At 39.5% G+C, this 20,767-nt stretch overlaps 1 protein-coding gene and 1 long non-coding RNA gene across 2 annotated transcripts; both read right to left on the bottom strand.

Annotated features, from left to right (window-relative positions):
- Nucleotides 1-1,928: 1,928 nt before the first annotated feature.
- On the bottom strand, nt 1,929-2,781 carry LOC121965786. The gene is made up of 2 exons (XR_006107520.1): nt 2,664-2,781; nt 1,929-2,560 (listed from the first exon to the last, which is right to left on the bottom strand). It is a non-coding gene; the product is annotated as an uncharacterized LOC121965786 (long non-coding RNA).
- Nucleotides 2,782-5,478: 2,697 nt separating this feature from the next.
- On the bottom strand, nt 5,479-8,678 carry LOC121965775 (NAD-dependent protein deacylase sirtuin-5, mitochondrial-like). The gene is made up of 5 exons (XM_042515901.1): nt 8,590-8,678; nt 7,629-7,743; nt 7,350-7,483; nt 6,574-6,799; nt 5,479-5,570 (listed from the first exon to the last, which is right to left on the bottom strand). Exons 2-5 carry the CDS (start codon nt 7,729-7,731, stop codon nt 5,479-5,481), a joined length of 555 nt encoding a protein of 184 aa, XP_042371835.1. The 5' UTR covers nt 7,732-7,743; nt 8,590-8,678.
- Between the last annotated feature and the right edge of the window lie 12,089 nt (nt 8,679-20,767).

Genomic DNA, 20,767 nt, shown 5'->3' on the forward strand with positions numbered 1-20,767 from the left:
TTGGAGCAGAGTCATGGGGGACCATCGGACCATCATCCTCTCTCTAATGAGCAGGTGATGGAGGCGTAGCTGGAGAAGGAGGGAGGGATGCCCGCATCTCAAACACCGCACACATGGCAGATGTACAGTTGAGAGCAGAGAGGGAAAACAGCACCACAGTAGCTGAGAGAAGGAGGAGGAGGAAGAAGGATGGAGATGATGAGATTTCTTGTGGCTAATATAAATATCAACATCAGATTAGCCAAATATTAATAACCTTTGCTGTCACTCCTGCAAATGAGCATCAACAGAGCTGGACTTGGCCTGTGCACAGTGTGTGTTTGTGCAGAGATGATGGAAGTCTGGTGGGGGGGTTGTTTGTGGCTGAGGAGGAAAGTGTCAGGAGCAATTCCATCTTCAGCCAAAACACAATGTCGTCCAAATCTGGCTCTTTTTTTGTCGGATCTACCCCTACTGCCCTGTCGGAGATATCAAGCACCCCCTCATCCACACCAGCGTCATACTCCAATTACATCCTTAACAAATGTTGTTAAAGAATTTTTATTAAGTCTGTAATAAAACGCTCACATACTCATGTACTGTACATGTGCAGCAAAATGTCAAAGTATGTATTTTGTCCAATGCTTTCTAGAAAGATGGCATGGACAATCTCTTGATATGACACAAATCAGTTTGCCATACAATAAATCCTTCATTAAGGTTAAGTGATCTACGACAATACATGGATGGAGGGATGGATGGATGGATGGATGGATGCATGGATGGATGGACAGAACTTCAGTACAATGACGAAGTGCCTTTTCTTGAGTATTTCCATTTTATGCTACTTTATACGTACTCTTCATCACATGTAAAATCCAAATATTGTACTTTTTACTCCTCTACAGGGCCGCTGGTCCTGTGAATTCTGCCTGTATACAGTAGTTTATTGGTTGCTGTGACACTGGAAATACTAAAGATCCTCACCACAAAAATGTATTATCCTCTGTGGGGGGTTTTTCACCATAACTGATATTTCTGGATCTTTACCAAATCATTATTTCGGTATTTTGGTATTCTTTTAGGTGCACTACTTCACAACATTTCTATGTATAGTAGTCTTTGGCAACTGCAGGGATTCCCAACTAGGGGTACTTCACTGCTATAAATGACAGTCCCATTAATGCGCACAAACATAGTAGTGGCCTCAGCCTGTGCAGTGTGTGTTTATGTTGAGACAATTGCAGTAATGGGGGGTTGGGTTGGTTCAACGAGGAAGTGTCAGCCACAATCCCATCTTTAGCCTGAGCAGAACAACGCCTACAACACAGAGCATATCGAGCACCATACATTTAATGCACACTCCTACACTACGACCATCACCATCACCACACAGTGCAGTAATAAGCTCTGATCCTGTCTGATTCACACTGTTGCATCATTTGCAACTCATGCAGTATTTTAGATAACGCATGCACACAATCAAAGGAAGCTCTGCAGAGACACGCTTTGGTCGATGTTTGTATTCATTTATTCATATGAATATGTTGTTTTAATCATGTCCAAACCCTAACATACGTGTCAAACATAAACATATACATGACTGTTTAAGGGAATGCACAGTCACTGGTTTAACTGGAGCTTATAAATTCAGACATCACTGAATTCCCTCTCTCTCAAACACACACACACACACACACACACACACACACACACACACACACACACACACACACACACACACACACACACACACACACACACACACACACACACACACACACACACACACAGATTCCAGGCAGATTCCACAGATCCTTCAGAAGGAGTCAGTTTTGTTTTTTCTCCCAGAGGGAGTGTAGTAGCTTCAACAAAAGCAGCTAAACACTGCCCCCTACTGTCTATTATTCAACAGTTCAATGCAAAAGGAGTGATAACATTGGCCTGCGTGTGTTTGTATTTCATCTGTAGTCATCATTGCTATTTATTTGCATCACTGTCTTTTTCAACATTGCTTTTTATGAACAGAAAAGTTAATTTTGTAAAGGACTTATGGGAAAGTTTATCAAATAAATCATTGTTTTATACAGTTTAGTGTTGGCAACAGTCAGCCAGAGCAGTGGTGTGATTTGGCATCATGGTAATATTAGCTACAATGTTCAACATTCTTTGTAAAAGCAAACCAAAAAAAAAAGCTGACAGAAATTAAACCAGTCCAATCATCTCCTAATAAACAATTAAAGGTAGAAGCCACAAAAAAAGAATCAAATTAAAATAAAATGCCTAGAATTCTGCGTGTTTGTAACTGTTAATAATGATACATGTTATCAGTATGACAGCTTAAACAGTTTCCCTTTTGTCTTTCATCTTGTTTACCTTATTTTTCATGAACCCCGTTCACTCTGTTTGCATTTGGTTAAATTCAACCCAATATTTTTGGCATTTTTATGAATAAAGTCATCCAGTGTTACAGAGTCTGGTCTGTGCGCTGACGTCCAGGACTCATCTTTAATTTGTCTCTGTGTCATGGCGTGCCAGCGCGGGGGGTAACGTGCTCCCACAGGGGCCGTGGAAGTGGAACCTAAAACAGAAAGAGAAAGGGAAATGTTGTTGATGCTGCTAATGTGACAGAACTTAGCGATGCTTAATGATGTCAGATTGTGGAGAAAGAAATAGAAACACACTTGAAGCGCATGGTAGCTGGAGTGTCTTCCATGTTGAATTCGGCCACGGGGACGCCTCTGGCTGCCACCTGAGGAGCAAACATGGCTGCTGGATATACAACGGAGGAAGTGCCAACCTGCAGAGTGAGATATTATTCAAAATTTGAATAAATTAAGTAAATACCTTCATGCACAATATCATGCAAATTCTATTGCACATCTATATCATATTCAGGGAACATTTACCCTCTCCTTAGTCAAAATTTGCATTCCATCCTCTTCATTTTAAACACTGTACAGCTCAATGTATTTTTAAACTGATATATTTGACATATTTTTATATTAATTTCCTTTTTTTAATTCTAAGATTCTTGAATTAGCAGTAGTTGTTTATATTTTTCTCATATTGTGACCACTATGCATCAAAATATCCCAGCATATTTCTTGTATGTAAAGACCTACTTGATACTGATTTCAAACAGCACAAACTTTTGAAAGGATGACCAGATAGTGGAACGTAGTTCAAGTGATTATTTTAAAAGTATCTTATTTTCAGAAAGCTTTCAGAGAGAACATCTACATTAATAAGGCCTGGTTGATTTGATTAGTACGGCATGAGCTGCCTTTCAGTGCAGAATTTTATACTTTTATGCAGTAGTGAATTTAACATTTAAAAGTTTGATATTCCTTTTAAATGCCATGGAAAAAAGGGTATTACACAGTGAAGTCTGTGATTTTGAAGAAAGATTGTTGATATATGAACTCAACGCCCAAATAAATACACCCCTGCCTATCTGTGCTCCTACAGAAGGTCTGGTGTTAATTACATTTCATTATTATCATAGTGTCGCTCCCCCCACATGTGCGAGAACATGCAGAGGGAGAGTAGCTGGCACAGTGTTGTCTGGCTTGTCCCGAGCCACTTTGTTTCCCATTTATAGAGCCAAGGAACACCGGATTTTTTTCAGCGCGCACAGAATGGACAGCTATTGCACCGTGAGGAGATATTCACTGAATTTGACAAAACCTGTATTGGATTAGAATGACAGACTCCATCTTTAAGCAGTATTCCACAACAAGGACTGACAATCAGGAACAAAGCTGCTCAAGTAACGGACCCCAGGCTAATGCCGTTTTTCTTTTTCACTTTTAGTTTGTCTTTTTATTTTATTTTTTGATTCATCTTTTAACTCATTTTTTTTAATTCTGCCTTGACCCTGCTTATTATTATCATTATTATCAGTGTTCTGTGTTTACCGCCTTTCTTTTGTGATTGTATTTTTCTAACATGTTTCTGCATCTTATCTCCTGTTTAATTCTACCTTAACTCTTGTCTGGCCTTTGTTCTGCATTATTGGCTAACTTCTATTGTTTTATTGCCTCTGGGGTTAATTGCCTCTGCTTTGCTTTGTTTGTCAAAGCACTTTGTAAACTGTGTCTTTAAAGGTGCTATAGAAGTTTTTTATAATTATTATTTTTAATGCTGCCCACTAGGAACCCTTTCTGCAGACCTTGAACGTGACACGGATACATGCATAGTAGTTCAATCATCTGCAGCCCATTTCAGTACTTCCACTTTTAACAGCTGAGAATTAATAAACTACCCAGCTACTTTTGTCTGTCTCGGTATGGCTGTCACAATATGGCTCCTTCGCTAGGCACTAAGTCAACAAACTTTGAGAACCCCTGATATAACTCTGGAAAAACTTTGCATGTTGTCAAAGCTGCTTGTGAAAAACATTTAAACAATTATTAATAAGTGTGAGAATAAAAGTGGCAAATGCCTTAGTAAATTTAGCAGTAGCATTGATTCACTTTATAATTTTGGTTGTGAAATACCCAGCACACACACACACACACACACACACACACACACACACACACACACACTTTGTCAAAACAAATAACCTCATTTGAAAAGAGCCGAGCACTAAAGAGAACATGAGTGTGTGACTTACCTGGGCAGCTGCTCCACAGGGATCTTTGCGTCATTTGTTTCTGGGTCTGGAGCTCTGAGGAGGCAGATTGATAAATGTATGTCATTTAATGCTGACACAAGTCCCTACCTGATTTTCCTTTTTCTTCATATAACAGCGACACAGGGCACATTTCAAAACCATTACAGTTAGTAAATCCATAACATTTTACGTAAGATACGGTCAACAATTTTACAAGTTTTCATTAAGAGACCAGTGTCAGAGTTACAGTTGTCTTTTAATATGTTTCATCTATGTTTTTTACACAATAAAATAATAAATTATACAAATATCACAAGAAAACCCTACAACATAACATACTGAATAAAAACAGATGTGGCCTGAAAAGTAACACCCAAAGTGATACTTTCAACTACTAATTTATTTAATTTGATCTCATTTTATTTTCTTTATTCATCTTCTCCATGAATGTTTGAATTTTACTTTAACACGGTGAGAGATCGACTGGAGATTTAATCAGAATTACTATTAACAGTGCACACAGATCGGTTTAATTATTACATGATCCGTTCAGATATTAATTTTGAATTTCAGCACACGCCTAACGTCATTTTGTCCACAGCAGAGACTGAATCTATTAATGGAACATTTCCGCTATAAAAAACACGGATTTTAAATGTCAGATAAGTGACAAAGTGACACTTCATTTCGGTCACAGATTTTCCTTTTCAGAAGGTCATCATGTGTTATTTAAGCTGCTGACATCTGACAGTCTGAAACTGACTTTTTTTTTCGCTGGCATTTTGCACTCAAATGAATATGATCAATATCTCTTCTAGCACATTTTCATATTGTTAAGGATAACAGTGCAATTCAGCAAACAACGTCAGATGAAGCTCTTACCCTTTGCCCTCCAGAGCGGCACAGATGGGGCTCTTGTAATTGGCGGCTTCATGACCGCAGCTCATACAGCGTGTTTTAAACAGACTCCCTGGATTTAAAAACAAGAGACAACAGATTAGTGTTAAAACTACTCGATTAGTCATAAGGCAGAAAATTAAACAATTATTTTAACAATAAATTAATTTTTTGTAATATCCAAAATAAAAATGACCAAAATTTGTAAGTCCCAACTAAACAAGACATGGGCCAAAAATTAGCAAAAACTTAGTAAAAGCTTAAAATACGCAACAATAAAAAGTTGAAAAAACTAAAAAAAAAAATAAAATATATACAATTAAACAAACAGACAAAGAAAAAAATCCCAAGACCACCAAAAAGTGCTTAAAAGTTTAAAATACTTTTTTTTTTCTTCTGGAACATAATTTTGAATATAAAATTAATAGAATTGCAAATGCATTTTTTGATGATATTTAATAATAACCTTAAGCTAATTTTGTTTCAATGTCATCTTTTACAAATTTTTGCAGGAAATGTCTCGCCAAGTTGTTCATTATGTATTTTGGAAGGAAATAAAAACAATTTTCTCAGGTTTTGGGGTTTAACAACTTATGAAAGGCTTCTGAATGCAGCACAAGAAAACTGATGTTGATCCAGGTGTTAAAGCGATCACCTATTAAAATTTAATTTATGGACATTTCCTACTTTTGTGGCATTTTATGGACTAAAAAACATAATCTAATTTTGAAAAAAAATCCTCACTGCCTCAATCAGTGATGAAAATAATCACATTAACAGATGGAAGGACAAAGAATTACTCTCTCAATTAATTATTAGGGCCAATAAAATGTCAGAATGTAGTGAAGAGCGCCCATCACAATTTCCTGACATCCAAAGAAGTGCCATCAAATTTCCTGTTGTGTCAGACCAACAGGGAAAAGTGTCAAATCCCCAAAATTTAGAAGCTGGAAGTAGACATATTTGGCATTTTTGCTCGAAAATGACCTTTAAATTCTTGGCAAAGTAGTAAAATAGTTAAGAATACATCATTTGATCCATGCTGGCAGTAATATTCTTCAGCGTTTTCAACTTGCCGTGGAGTTCCAGCATGTTTTCGGATCCGGCGCGGCGGTGGAGCTCGTCAATATTCTGAGTGATGACTGTAACTTGGCGTCCCTGTTTGCTCAGTCGGTCCTCACACTCTGCGATGGCCATGTGGGCGGCGTTGGGATTTTTAGTGAGCATGACCTCACGGCGGTAGTGGTAAAACTCCCAAACAAGAGACGGATTCCTGGAGAAGGCCTCTGGAGTGGCAAGTCTCTGAAGGATGAAAAGGTGCCGTTAATACTGACAGTGCTGATTGAAAAGTTCCCAGGAAAAATAAATTATTACTAGTTATTACCAAAATTTTTTGCAACCGTGTTGCTTGTAGGAAATTTAGGATAAATAATGGAAGACAGAAGAAACAGCAACAGAGACAACTGAGCTGAGATTTCTGAAGCTGTTTGCACACAGCTTCAGAAATGCAATGTTCTTTTTATAAAACCTTCCCACAATATTACATGAGAACAAAATAACAACATTTTCAAAGCAACATTCAGAACATGTTATTGAGGCCTGAGATTACAGAGCATTTTTTTTTTAAATAAAACTGTAATTTTACTGAAAATGTTGCCCTAAGAACAATCCGGGAACTTGTTAAAATGTTACTAAAACATTGGCTGATTTCATTCTTGGAACATTTTCAGAACCAAAAAATGCTAGCTGAGATGTTTCTACCTTATTTATATCAGTAAGGTAGTCTAAATAACAGAAACACCTCTGATTAAAATTCAACAGGGCTCAATGATATAATAACATGTGTGCGTACCTGTGCTTGCCATGTTCTCCAGTAGCCTCCTGCTCCTCTGAAGGTGGGGACTCCACTCTCTGCACTCACCCCTGCTCCGGTGATGATGGCTATATTGTTGGCTTTGGAGAAAATCTCCCTGAATGCTGCCAGGTCTGAACATAAATACACCCAGAAACACAAATATATATCACACAAATTACAATAATGAAAGCTTGTGGATTTGTGGATGACTAAAAATACATAATAACTGCGCATGGGGGATGAGGATGTGACAAAGGCAGTGACTGTAAAGACTACCTGAACTGGGTCTGGCCATGTCTTGGCTCCCCCGTGGCCTCTTCAGGTGAGCATGCAGGTGAGAGTTAATTAAGCCTCTACAGGCCAGCTGGCGCACAATCATGAGGTTTGGCTGCTGGGGAAGAAAAACAAGACACTATTCACGATGGAAACAGCTCAGTTTGAGGCTCCCTTATTTTACAGTTGAAACTTTTGCATGCATAGTTATTTTCTTAGCAAATTGCAAGCCAAACTTTGACAAAAAAAAAAGGAGCACGGAGAAATATCAGGAGTCTCGTCTCCGGCTTTTGAACAAAACATTTGGAAAACGCGGAGAGATTTCGTTTGTTGTGCGGCCGTTGTTTGAGCCTAAAATACAGTTCAGTCACTATGGAAAGGTTTTTAAAAGGCAGGTGTTGTCAAAGTGGCCACATCGAGTGTTTCTTCAAAGTTTGGCAAGTTTGTATCTTTCATAGAAGCGTTTGCTTAGTAGCCAAAATGTAAAAGCGACCTGGGGCTAGCTTTCTGTGTGGTGATTGTTGTTGTCAAGAAGGTCATAATAGCATTATAAGGCTAAAAGGTCGCAAAAATTCAACATAAATAAGCACAGTGCTAGCTTGATTCATCATTGTATTATTATTTATGGCATAAGAAGGGGTTTAAGTGTGATTCATTTAGTAATACAGGAATAAAGCGATAGTTTCCCTGCATAATGACAAGAGCTGATAATCCTAAAACGCAGTTAACAGAGCCTGTTGTTAGCTGTCTTTAAGACATGCTAGCTAGCTAAGCTAACAGCCTGTGGGTAAGTTCAATGGAAGTTAGCTAGCCGGCTAACATGCTAGCACTGTTGTCCAAGGATACGGCAGTTGACAGCGTAACTCTGTGAAGACAGCGTGACACGTCATTGGCTGTATATATTTCCAAGGATGAGTTGTGGGACCTTTGTTCGGTTTGTGTTTTGCTAACGCTAACTGGGTACCTGAAGCCAAGGGCCGTCAGCTGCAAGAAGCAGGAACACAGTCGTGTTATTTGTCTGTCATTCACCAGCTCCGCAGCTGTGGTCATTGGATTGGTTTGGCTGTTGGGATGAGCCTATGAGGAGGGTCAGCGAGGTAAAAAACAACCCCAGCAGGTGCAAGACATGACCAGCAGAGGGAGCATTTGTACTGCTGTAGTCTTTGTAAAGAGACGTGGGTAGAAATGCACCTTGTTTTGCTTTTGAACTTTTTTTGTTTGTTCATAACAACTAGAGAACATAGCTATACTTTTATTTTTTAGGTGGACTACCTTATTTACTTTCATCCAAAACCAGTGGTCTCAGATTGATCTCTAACGTGAAAGTAGCAATATAGAGTAGGCCCAGTTGTGGATTACGTACCTGAGAGACAGACATGAGTAAAAGTGTGGCTCCAGAAAATGACTTTGGTACAAGTTAAAGTCACCAATTAGAATATTACTTGAGTCAACGTCTTAAACTATCGGATATGTACTGTACTGAAGTATCAAATGTAATTTTATAATAGTAAATGTAGGGTACTTAACTGCTCAAAGTAAAGTAACAAAGAAATGCTGCCAATAAAAAAACCAAGTGATCAGAATTTTGAGAATCATGACGTTAATCTATTAATAAAATATCCCACCCTAAAAATGAAGCCTATATTACACTTGAAGAATAAGTGTTTTTTGTACAACTTAAAGGATTTAAAGTACAAAATCAAATTTTCCCCTTCTCTCTTTCTTCTTTATTTTGTAGTCAATAACTTAAATGCTTACAGGAAATTAAGTGGAATAAAAGTATACATTTTATGTGGGAAATGTAGTGGAGTAAAAGTATACATTTTATATGGGAAATGTAGTGGAGTAAAAGTAAAAGTTGACAGAAATACAAGAACTCAAGTAAAGTACAAATTCTCCCCAAAAATACTTAAGTACTGTAACTATTATTACTTTGTTACATTACAACACTCAGTAGGCCTGGGCCATAGAAATTCTGTTACAACTAAAAGTCCTACAAACAGAATGTTACTAAAAAAAAAGTACAAAAGTATTAGTGTTTGCATCAAAATGTATTTAACTAATGTAAAATCAAATTTATCAAATAAAGTCGAGTGCAATTTTTCCTTCTTAAATGTAGTGGAGTATAAATATCAGCCAATGAAAATATTTAAAATTACAAGTACCTTAATATTGTAGTAGAAAACTTGAATAAACTTTCCACCACTGTCAGTAGGTGCCAATTGTAAAATAGTCCAGATCTACTTTGTTGTACTTTTCCTTTGCAACCATTCATTATTCTCCCCTCTCCACTAGAGGCCAGCATTGGATTAACACAGTATAAAGTACAAAGTGAACACAAGAATATATTTTAGTGTTTAGACTGAAATGATCTTATGTGATCTGATGTTGTTTATATAGATCAATAGACTTATTGATTACTTTAGTAGTCCCAGGGTGAAATTGTGGTGTTACATCTGCCAGGTCACACAAACAAATGAGGGGTGTAAGAGTAATGTTACAGATTTTAATTTACATGAAACCTTCCTTACATTACAATGTCTATGTTTGTAGTTGGTTTCTAAGCTCATCCGGGTAAGGCAGTGCCAAAACCAAAAGCTTGAGTTCTTTTCTACAGTTAATTACTCTGCTGTCCTACTCCTGCTTTGTACAGAGGATATTAATTATACTGTAGAGGAGATGGCTTTTTGAAAAGAAAAAGCAGCTACTGTTTTAACCTTTATTTACTGGCAATACTTAAAATTCTGTGGTCAAAATACAGTGGCTGGTTTTATGGAGTACATTTGTTATGTATATTTTTTTTCCTATCATTAATTCAGTAATCTATAATTAGAATAGACAACTTTCCTTGTCCAACGACAAGATTAGAAAACATATATATATATATATATATATATATATATATATATATATATATATATATATATATATATATATATATATATATAATATATATATATATATATATATATATATTCAGAATTTTGGTGTGGTGTTTTTTAATATATATTAAAAAAAAAAACACCACAAATTCTGAATTTGAGAAGCTTGAAACAGATTTTGCTGGTATAAACGTCATTTTAATCAATTACCAATACTGTTGTTAATTTCCTCAGTCAATTTAGTCAGTTGACTAATTGAACAATTATTTCATCTCTCCTTTGGATAAAAGCCACACAGAAGAGGGGAAATGATGAGATTGATGTGGATGTGCTTAGTTGCTTTTCATTGGCCACTGTGTTCTCAACGTGGAGTTGCAACTTGAGCGGGTGGAGCTGAAAACGACAGGAACAGAAGCTCATCAAGCTTACCATCTCTCCCCTCTCTCTCCCTCTTTCTCTCCCCTCCTACCCTCCATCGCCATTACAATAGCCCGCCCCCCTCCTCCGCCGTCTGCCCGGGCGGGTGCACGAGTGGCTGCTGCGGCGCTGAGTCTCTCGCAGTCCCGCCGGTCGCCAGTGGACGCTGCCCGGCTGGCCGAACATGGCGGCGGCCCCGGAGGAGGAGGTAGACCGCAGACCGATCCGGAGGGTCCGGTCCAAGAGTGACACGCCTTACATCAACGAGGCGAGGATCTCTCTGCACCTGGAAACAGGTAGGCAGGCAGCCAGCGACACGGATGCTTCATGTCTGAGTGTGTTCGCAGCCTCCACGGGGGAATATTGTCGGTGCTCGGTGTTCTCAGGGTGAGAAATTGCTTCATCGTCTTAGTGACAGTTCCCACGCATCAGCATGACTTTGGGTTTTCATTGTGCAGCTCTGGCGGTACCCATGGTGCTCGGCTGCACCTGGGTGTATGATAACTACACAGTGACTCGCGCACTGGGAAATGCGCTGGGAAAGAATTTCCCACATTGGTTGGTTTATATTCCAACTGTGCGTGTGATATGTGGTCTGCGAGGCACTGCTAGGTGTGGGGAACCTAATTATACCGATAAGACGATTGATTGCTCCACTAGACTCCGCCTTGATTGTCGGCTGCAGTGAAATGCTATGCGAACTTGGCCGCCTCTGGCTACTCATTTAAAATGCAGTTGTTATTATTGCATTCGGAGGAGGTTGAGGGATGGATGTTCCGGCATGCAAGATCCTCGCCAAACCTGAGGGCTTAATCCCAGTCTGTGTGCGCGAAAACAGGGGAGATAAGTTATTGTTTCCTTTTGTTGCCATGGTCACGATGGTACGCTGTCACGAAGTGTGGATCATCGGCATCATGCTATGGATTTACAGCCAGATCCATGTTGATTTCTTTTGTCTTTTTTTATTTTAGAATAAACCCTTTCACATGTAAAAATTCCTCCTCATCCCTGAGGGAGGCTGCTTTAATACCACTTCAGCGCGGAGCTGTCCACTGCCCCTCGGTGCTGAAAATGACACAGAGCAGAATATAGGCGAACAGAGCCTGGAGGATTTGCATGGAATGGGCATTCCTTCATTGGTGATCATCCACATTACATAGATGAGAGTGCTTTCTTTCCTTTTAACGAGCCACTGCATCCGAATTGTGTTCGACCCTCCCCCTGAATTGGCCGATGTGACAAATCCCAGTCACATGGTGTGTATAGCCTGGCAGTCTATGCTAGACTCAAGCCTATATTTTCCATTTCAGACAGATGCCAATTGGAGAAAATTCCCCTGCCTGGCTATTGTTCTGCTTCAATTATTCACCACTGTTCTGCTGAACATGCATGCAATGTCTTAGTCAGTAAATCAAGGATCTACACTGTTAAACAGAATTTTAATGTAAAAGTTAGTGTGTAAAATAACATGTGATCTGTTTTGGGGGGGGGGGGGGGGGGGGGAGGGGGGGGGGGGGGGGGGGGGTGGGGGGGGGGGGGGGGGGGGGGGGGGGGGGGGGGGGGTGGGGGGGGGGGGGGGGGGGGGGGGGGGGGGGGGGGGGGCTCAAGCAAAGGTTAGACTGTGTGTGAAAAGCAGCCTTACATAAATCTTAATGGGATCAGGAATTACTCACTTTTTTTTTTAGCCTGCTTAGACCTTTATGACTCATGGTGCTCCGACCCACCTACCCATAATCTCTCTCAGCTGCCCTCTCTCTGGCCCTCAACAATCTTCCTCTCCATTTTGTTTCCTATTAAAAGCAGCACCTCCTCTCAGCCAGATTAGCCGAGCCGCCCCGATTTGACTAACACTATTCTTACTTGGAGCTTTGTGTTACGCTTCCCATCAGACATGGCTTGAATCTGAAGGAGGGAGGTGGTGGTGGTGGGGGGGGCTATGCTGTGTCTTGCTAACATTGCTGCTCCTGGCTATTAGCTGAGAACAGAGCGGGCAGGCTGCAGCTGTGTGAGGCTGGTGTGGCATCATCAAGAATCCAGCGGGCGCTGCCAGCTACGTCAGGAGAGGGATATTTGTCTTCACACCTTTTTCTTGAAGCAATCTTGTTTTATTTCCGTCCCTTTCTCTCTCCTCCCACCCAAAAATCGCTTTGGTCTAATCTCATGTTTTTTCAGCCATCTGCCCACCCACTTCCCTGGTTCCCATTGACTTCATGTTTGTGTGTTTAGCTGCTGTTGTTTTGCAAAAATCCAGCCCACTCTTCTCTATGATGTGTGTCACCATTCACATGTGACAAATATCCATGCCGTCTTCAGTGTGCATGTGTGTGCTCGCCTGGTGTGTGTGTGTGTGTGTGTGTGTGTGTGTGTGTGTGTGTGTGTGTGTGTGTGGTTGGGGCTGTATGTATATGAGTATTGGATTTAGTAAACAAGAGTTTACCTCTGAGGCTTTTGCCAGATGGCTTGTTGTTGCTCTCTTGAGCTCAACCTCCTTCAGCCACATTCAGTGCTGAACTCGTGATGAAGAATCATCACTCTGCTACTTGTTCTTGTTGTACTACAGCCCTTCATTGATCTAATCGATTCATATTAGAAACACTTTAGGGAGAATGAACAGCAAGTTTGAGACATAAAACATGTATGTAGTCACAGATCCCAAGTCTGCTGAATCTAATACACAGAGAAACTGTGAAAAATGGCGTTTTTTTTTTACTAATTTCAAACCAATTTAGTCTTCACATTTCCCCATCGGTGGCTTTATTTTTGTATATCATTTATCGTCTTGTTCCGTCACTTCAGCAGGCTCTATTTGGATTATTTCAGTAAATAAAATATTAATACAGCCTTCTGAAGGTGGACGTCTGGGCAAATGAATAAGTCAACAAAGAATGTTGTTTGGACATGCCAGATCGCTTTTCATTTCCTGTTTGCTGCTGACAGTCAAATTTTTTTTCTTTTAACCCCGACGAAAATTGTTCCCCAACTTTCACCAAGTCGTTTTCTCCCAAACACCAAATATTAACCAGATAGGTTTTGTCCCTAAGCCTTACCAAACTCAGACACTCACAACATGGTCCTGTGAATCATTCGTGAAGCAGTCATTTCTCAGGATTTTAAATGATGCTGACAAGCAATGTCGTCTTGCAGATGGGGTGTCAGATCAGAGAACACTTGTCTTGGAAAGCAATGACAAATTATCTAATTAGCCGTTCAATTTGAAATAGCATTTAAAGCTACATCAATCTATTTGTGCTCTAGTTGACAACAGTTTGTCAGACAGCTGATGTATTGTGGCCTTTGGACATTTTAATGGCTAATGTGTTTACAAACATTTGCCTACTTACACAAGCAGCAGAAACGGTCCAACATGAGCGCTCATCAGGAGTCACATTTTTCCACTTGATGAATTTGAATCAAATGTTCACTTTCCTTCTGGGTCTGGTTTATCTCCTTAACTATGTGGCTGTTTAGCTGCTAAATATTCATTTTCTTCACTGGAAGCTAGTCTCTAATTGTGTTCATCCACTGTTAGCATGGCATATTTTGGTAGCATACGTTGTCAGAGCCTTTGTGCTTAATATATATTTTTTAATAATATTACTGGAAAAATTGAAAAATGCAAAGTAAAAAAAAAAAAATATATATATATTTTTTCTGTAACAAAATTTTTTAGCATATAATTAAATATAGTTTTCTGGACATTTTTTTTTCATTTCCTTGCAGGCTCTTTTTTTTTTTTTTGGCAAAATTTTCTCATGTTTCATTGGTTAAAATGCTCAAGAAAACTGATGATGGTGCATGCCTGAAAGGGTTAAAACAGCTGCTCAAAAAAGGCTGATGACAAATTTGGTTGGCTGCCGTGAAACCCCAAAAGTGAGCCAAAAGAGGTTGAAAAACTCTGTAGAGTTCAGTTGGGTTTGAATATTCTTTGAGTTTTTCACTACTCTTTCATGTTATGCAGTTTTTTATATGATAGTAGTATAAACTCACTGATAAATGCAGTATTAAAGGGAAGTTCTGTGGGTTTCAGCATTGATTGTCAAATAAAATATGCTTTTGTAATAATGGACCTACCAGCCAATCATGGTTGAGGAATTTCATCAAAATAACCTTTAACTTTTACTTTTACAGTTTTTTCGTACTAACCGATGAGACCAGATCCATTTCAAAGCCTGGCATCCCTGCTGCACTGAGCCAGTCCAGATCCCAGGCAGCACTGCTCCTCTCCAGCAATGTAAATCCAGGTCAGCTCAGTCAGAGCTTAGCCCTTCTCACAAAGACCAAGACGCAGGCATTACCACGCTCCCATTCAAACACAGAGAGCTCTAATAACGACCTGAATGAAAGACTGAGAAAGAGAGGTCTTAAATGCAAGGAGGTGGAGGAGCAGGAAGAGTCTGAGGAGGAGGACAGGGTGGCATGCTGGAGGCTTTTAAATTGTGGCAACATAAAGACTGGCACAGTGAAAAAGAAACAGAGTTGGCTTTCGTCCATAGAATATGGTGGGAACGGTGCACACGCTCACCTCCCACTCTCTAAGTGATACTCTTTTGTCTGTCTCCCTCATGCACATACATCAACAGTGCGATCTGCATACATTAGCCAGGCCTTGAGCCGCAGAACGGTAGAACTACCTGGGCAGAATACAAAAGGGACACGGGGAGGAAGTGTGAGAGCTTTAAATGCAGGGGAGTACTTCCTGCCTCACTGCCTCCCACCAAACATACAAAACCCCTCACTCTTCCTCTGCTGGCACGCCGGTTCATCCATTCAGCCCCAGACAAGCTAACCATTGTGTTGAGAGAGAAAACCTGAGTCTGGGAAGGCGTCTGACTCAGCCTGAAGTTGACAATGAAGATAGTGGGGAGGTCTCTTAGCTGTTGTGATGTCAGAGCACAGGAGCATGAAGTAGTATGGATTAAGGGAAAACGCCCTTGTGTATCCTCAGATTGTGAAGTGTTCAAAATCTGTAACATCATTGCATGACATTTACTTTCTCATGCTTGTCATGGAATATTCTGGACTTTTTGAGCTGATGATTGGGCTGATTGCTTTGTTGACGTCATTTGTTGCTGTAGATATTCCCAGTTTAACTATTTGAAGTAAATTTGAGGCCATGAAGAAATTTAGTGTCTGTACCTTGAAAAATTTGTTTTATCGTGAAGCCCTACACGGCGCAATCCCAGTAGGTGTTATTTCTGATTTATCATTTGGTTGCATTCACTTTTCTTATCCTTCTCTCAAGTTGTTTGCAAATTTGGAAAGGATGCGGTGTATGTGCTTACGGGCCCTTCTGTGCATGTCCTCTTCATGTCAGCGTGGGATTTCTCTGGGTTCTCCGGCTTTCTCCCAGTCCAAAGACATGCAAGTCAGGTTAACTGGTGACTTTAAATTGGCTAAAGGTGTGAATGTGTGCGTGAAAGGTTATCTGTCTCTATGTGTCAGCCCTGCGATAGTCTGGCAACCTGTCCATGTTGTACCCCGCCTCCCACCCAATGTCAGCTGGGATAGGCTCGAGCCCCCCATGACCTTAAGAGTGTAAGCTGTTACAGCCAATGAATGGATGGTCTGCTGGTGGGCCATTACAATAGGAGTATCCATAATATGATGTTGATTTCACTACAGAAAAGACTTGATCACTAAAATTAAGTGGGGATAAAACTGTATGTGTTGATATCGGTTATCGGCCAAATGGGTTGTTTTTGTAATGTTCTGCTGCGAGACCTTTGGTCTTGGCATTTATGTGGATGCATCATGACACACATTACACACAAACACTGTTGCAGACCAAGTACACCCCTTAATGTCAATATGATCCCAGATGGTAGTTGCCCCCCTAGCAAGAAAATGTGCAATGCCACATTGCAAAAACTGCTCAGGTATGGCCTAATGAATGTGCACAGAGCTCAAAATTCCCCAGATCCCAGTTCGATGGAGCCTCCATAGGACATGTTAGTACCCCAGAGTCAATGCTGATCCACAGTGAGGTCTCTGACCTTTCGAGGCGTGGACAAAAGACTTCTGGGGGTGTCCTGTGATGTCTGGCACCAGGGCATTGGAAGCAGATACATTGAGTCCTCTGGGTTGTGAGGTGGGGTATTGCCACATCTCCTGGATGCTCAGTGAGATTGGAGTCGGGGGAATTTGGAGGCCTGGTTGATGCCTTGAGTTTTTTGTCACATTCCTTGGGCCATTCCTCAGTATGATTTGGCATTGTGAATTGTCCTGCTGGGAGTCTGGTGTCATCGAGGAGTGCCGTAGCCATTAAGGTTTGTACTTGGTCTGCAACACTGTTTGGGTGGGAGGTGGGTGGGAGGTATCCCAGTGGGACATCCTACTATAACATGAGGAAAACTCCATCCATCTTTCTGTCTGCATACATTTGTCTCCTCGATGGGTTGCCCGCTCAATCTGAAATTGCACTTTGGCATTGAAAATTGCCATAGGTAGAGCCTGACAAAGCCCTTTGCCTCATTCACCCACTGCCCGTGCCCGTTTTGGATCAAAATTCTTCATAAATGACATAGACTTGCTTCTTTATCTGCCTGTGGATCAATTAGTGAAAACAGAGATAGTGCCACTTTGCCTTTGAAGCCCACATTGTGGTCAAAGGTGAAATTGCAGTTTGAATGACAGAAATAAAACACAATTTTTTCATAGTAGTTAAAAACATATGTTATTACAAAGCAGATTTTTTTTGCCTGTTTATTTGCATTTTTGAAAAACTCTGCACCAATATATTAGTCTATGGTCTGCACAAGGTTGTGGCGCACACATCCCCTGAAATCTCCATGTAGATGCAATGCAAATGTCCCCGGGTACGGACTTGTTACATAGTAATGAGATTATCTATGTTACTCACCCCGCTTGTTGTTGTCGTTGAGCATTTTAAAACCTACCTTGTTTATATCCCTGTTAAATAGCCAGCAGTCTTTGTCTTTCCTGCCTTTGTTGGCACATTGCTGTGTTTCTTGGCTTATTACAGCCATCTGTTGATCTGTAGTCACAATGTGAGATCATTGGCTGGACTGGGTATCACCTCACCTGTGTACACCACCACATGCGTGTCCTCGTGCGTGAGACACAAACAATGTTGGGACCAACACATTCAGAATTTTCCTGGAGCTGTGTTACCACTTTTTGTTTTTATTTAAATGTTTTACAGCTCTTCTTGCTATATTCCCCCTTACATTGTGGTAAAATATCTACATAATTAGAACACTCAAAATTCAAGCTTTTTTCATACTCAGAATTTTGATACAAAATTTTGGTACCATTTATAAAAGGGTTTACAGTGTATGATATCAGTTGTTATCAAATGTTATCAGTAATACAGTTATGCTGTAAGAGCATGCTTTTGGTTGACATTACTTTTCGCCTTACTTTTGTCACTTTGAGTAAAATTCTTCCCAGGATTAATATTTAGAATAGAACTGGGGCACAATTTCAGTGATTTTTGTTTCCCTGAATGCCTTTTGACATCCTTTAGACAGCGTGTCTGAACTTGTTGCATTCATCACCCACATGTCAGGGAGGGCAAAAGTGATAGTAATACCAGTGGCATAGAGAGGACATTTCCAGTTGAGATAAAGCAAAAGTTACTCAAAATGCTGTGTCTTGTGGGTGCATTGCATTTAGGTCGTCTGTCACTGGATAAAAAGTCTCTTAATTCTGTGAACAGATCACTCCAAGGAAGAGTGTTAGAAGATAAAGTGTTGGTGGTTGTTTTTTTGTTTTAGCTACCTTCTGCTATTTAAGCACAATGTGGCTGCACTGGAAATATTTTGGAAAAAAAAAGTGATGGCATCAGTAATGTAGTGTTGGTGATGTAACTGTGGAAAGGACTTTTTATGGCTCCTTGCCAGCAACAGCTGTGACTGCATCATAATGTTTACGGGTTGTCTATTTCTCCCATTCTCATTAATGTAACAACTCAAGAATGCCTTGAGGGAATTTCTTCAAATTTGGCAGAAACAACTGCTTGTACGTAAGGATGAATTAATTAGATTTTGTTTGTCTGAGGTCAAGGTCATTGGGACCTCGTCCCTCTCCTACCTGTGCATGCAATTCCTCAGTAAAGCCTTGAGGGAATTTCTTTAAAAGTGGCACCACTGAGACCCAGGGAAGATTTGATCAGACTTTTGCAGTCAAAATGTCACTGTGACCTCACAAAACTCGGCCATAATTTAAGAACACAAACTCACTATCTATAACAAAAACCCACACAAATGTCTAATAGGATAAAATGAATAAGTGTTGACATTTTTAATCCAAAATGTCAAAGGTCAACTTCACTGTGATATCATCAGAATCAGAATCAGAATCACGTTTATTGGCAAAGTTCAACAAATGAGGAACAAGGAATTTTTTCCGGGTTGGCAATGCTCACAGTACAGGGGAGGGAAATAAGTTAGGGATAAGAAAAATAGAAAAAAAGACAGACATAGACATGTAATTGTATTTACAAAAGGAAGAGATAGGGAATATATACAACATGTACAGTATGTAATTCAAAAATATACAGTTAGTGCAAAAACCACTGTGCATGAGGTAGTATGAACATATATATATATATATATATATTTGCATTTTGCTTGTTTGTTTGTTTGTTTTTGTTTTGTTTTGTTTTGTTTTGTTTGTTTTTCTCTCCTGACACTCTGACTATTTACAGTTCATCAGAGTGACAGCCTGGGGGTAGAAACTGTCTTTGTGTCTGTTCTGTAAATGTAAATGTTCTGTAAAAACACTTTCTGTCCTGTTCCTGTGATAGTCAAACACAAGCTAATTGGTTTTTGGTATTTGGGTTCAGGTGATTGTCAATGTAAATGAAGCACTTCTGCAGTCTTCTGTAAAAATAGTCTCTTCATGAATACTGTATGTTTCTCCCTGGAAATTATTTGCTGAAATCATAGATTTCAATTCAGTGATTACTTCCATTTCGAAAAAAAAACAGCAACAACAACAACAACAACAACAATTCTTTTATAGTTTTCACTTCATGTATTATAAGATTCTGGACAGACATGGATGTAAACTGCATCTTGACTGGTTGGTGAAGGCACACAACCCCGCTGCAGTGATTCTATTTCTAGTGTGAGTCTCTATCATCTTTACTGTGGCAGAGCCCTGAGGATAAACATGTAAATATGAGGTGGAGTTTGCGTTTACCAACGCTGCTGTTAATAGGCTGAGACAGCTGCCAGTCAATACACAAAGATGTCATTTGTGAAGCCTTTATCTTTATCTTTAATCATGAAAAAACAAATTGTTACACAAAAATTGAGTTAAATTGAAATTAGTTAACCCCTTGACTATTTAACTTCTTGTAACTTATATTGGTAAATAAATGTTAACAGGTAGCAGTTTTACATATATTCGACAGTATTTTCTTTTTTATCAACTTTGATATATTTTTTGAATATTTTTATTAGCTATGGCCATTGTTTATGACAAGTTAATTTTCAAATGATTAGAATACTGTTTTATATTGGCTTTTGCTGTATGTTTCCTCTGAAGTCTGCCATTGTCATTGTTGATACGGAAATGTTCTGTGCAACTATGGACTATTCAACATCAGCATATTGTGCATCTTTGTCTCAACAAAATAATCTTTCAAATATTTGTATTGATGTACAAAGCAATATATGTCGATCAGATTTTTTAATTATTTCTTTCTTTTTGTCTTATTTATTTATTTATTTTTTGTATTTATTTTTTAACGCAAATTCTGTATCCCCACAAATTTAGGTCAAGTCTCTATTTATTGTGCATGGTGCATTCTGTAATGTCATTTTCTGGTTCTTAATCCTTTATTGGTTTCCTGCTGCGTTGTACTCCTCCTGGTTT

This window comes from Plectropomus leopardus, chromosome 3, assembly GCF_008729295.1.
Source record: "Plectropomus leopardus isolate mb chromosome 3, YSFRI_Pleo_2.0, whole genome shotgun sequence".
Lineage (NCBI taxonomy): Eukaryota > Metazoa > Chordata > Actinopteri > Perciformes > Serranidae > Plectropomus > Plectropomus leopardus.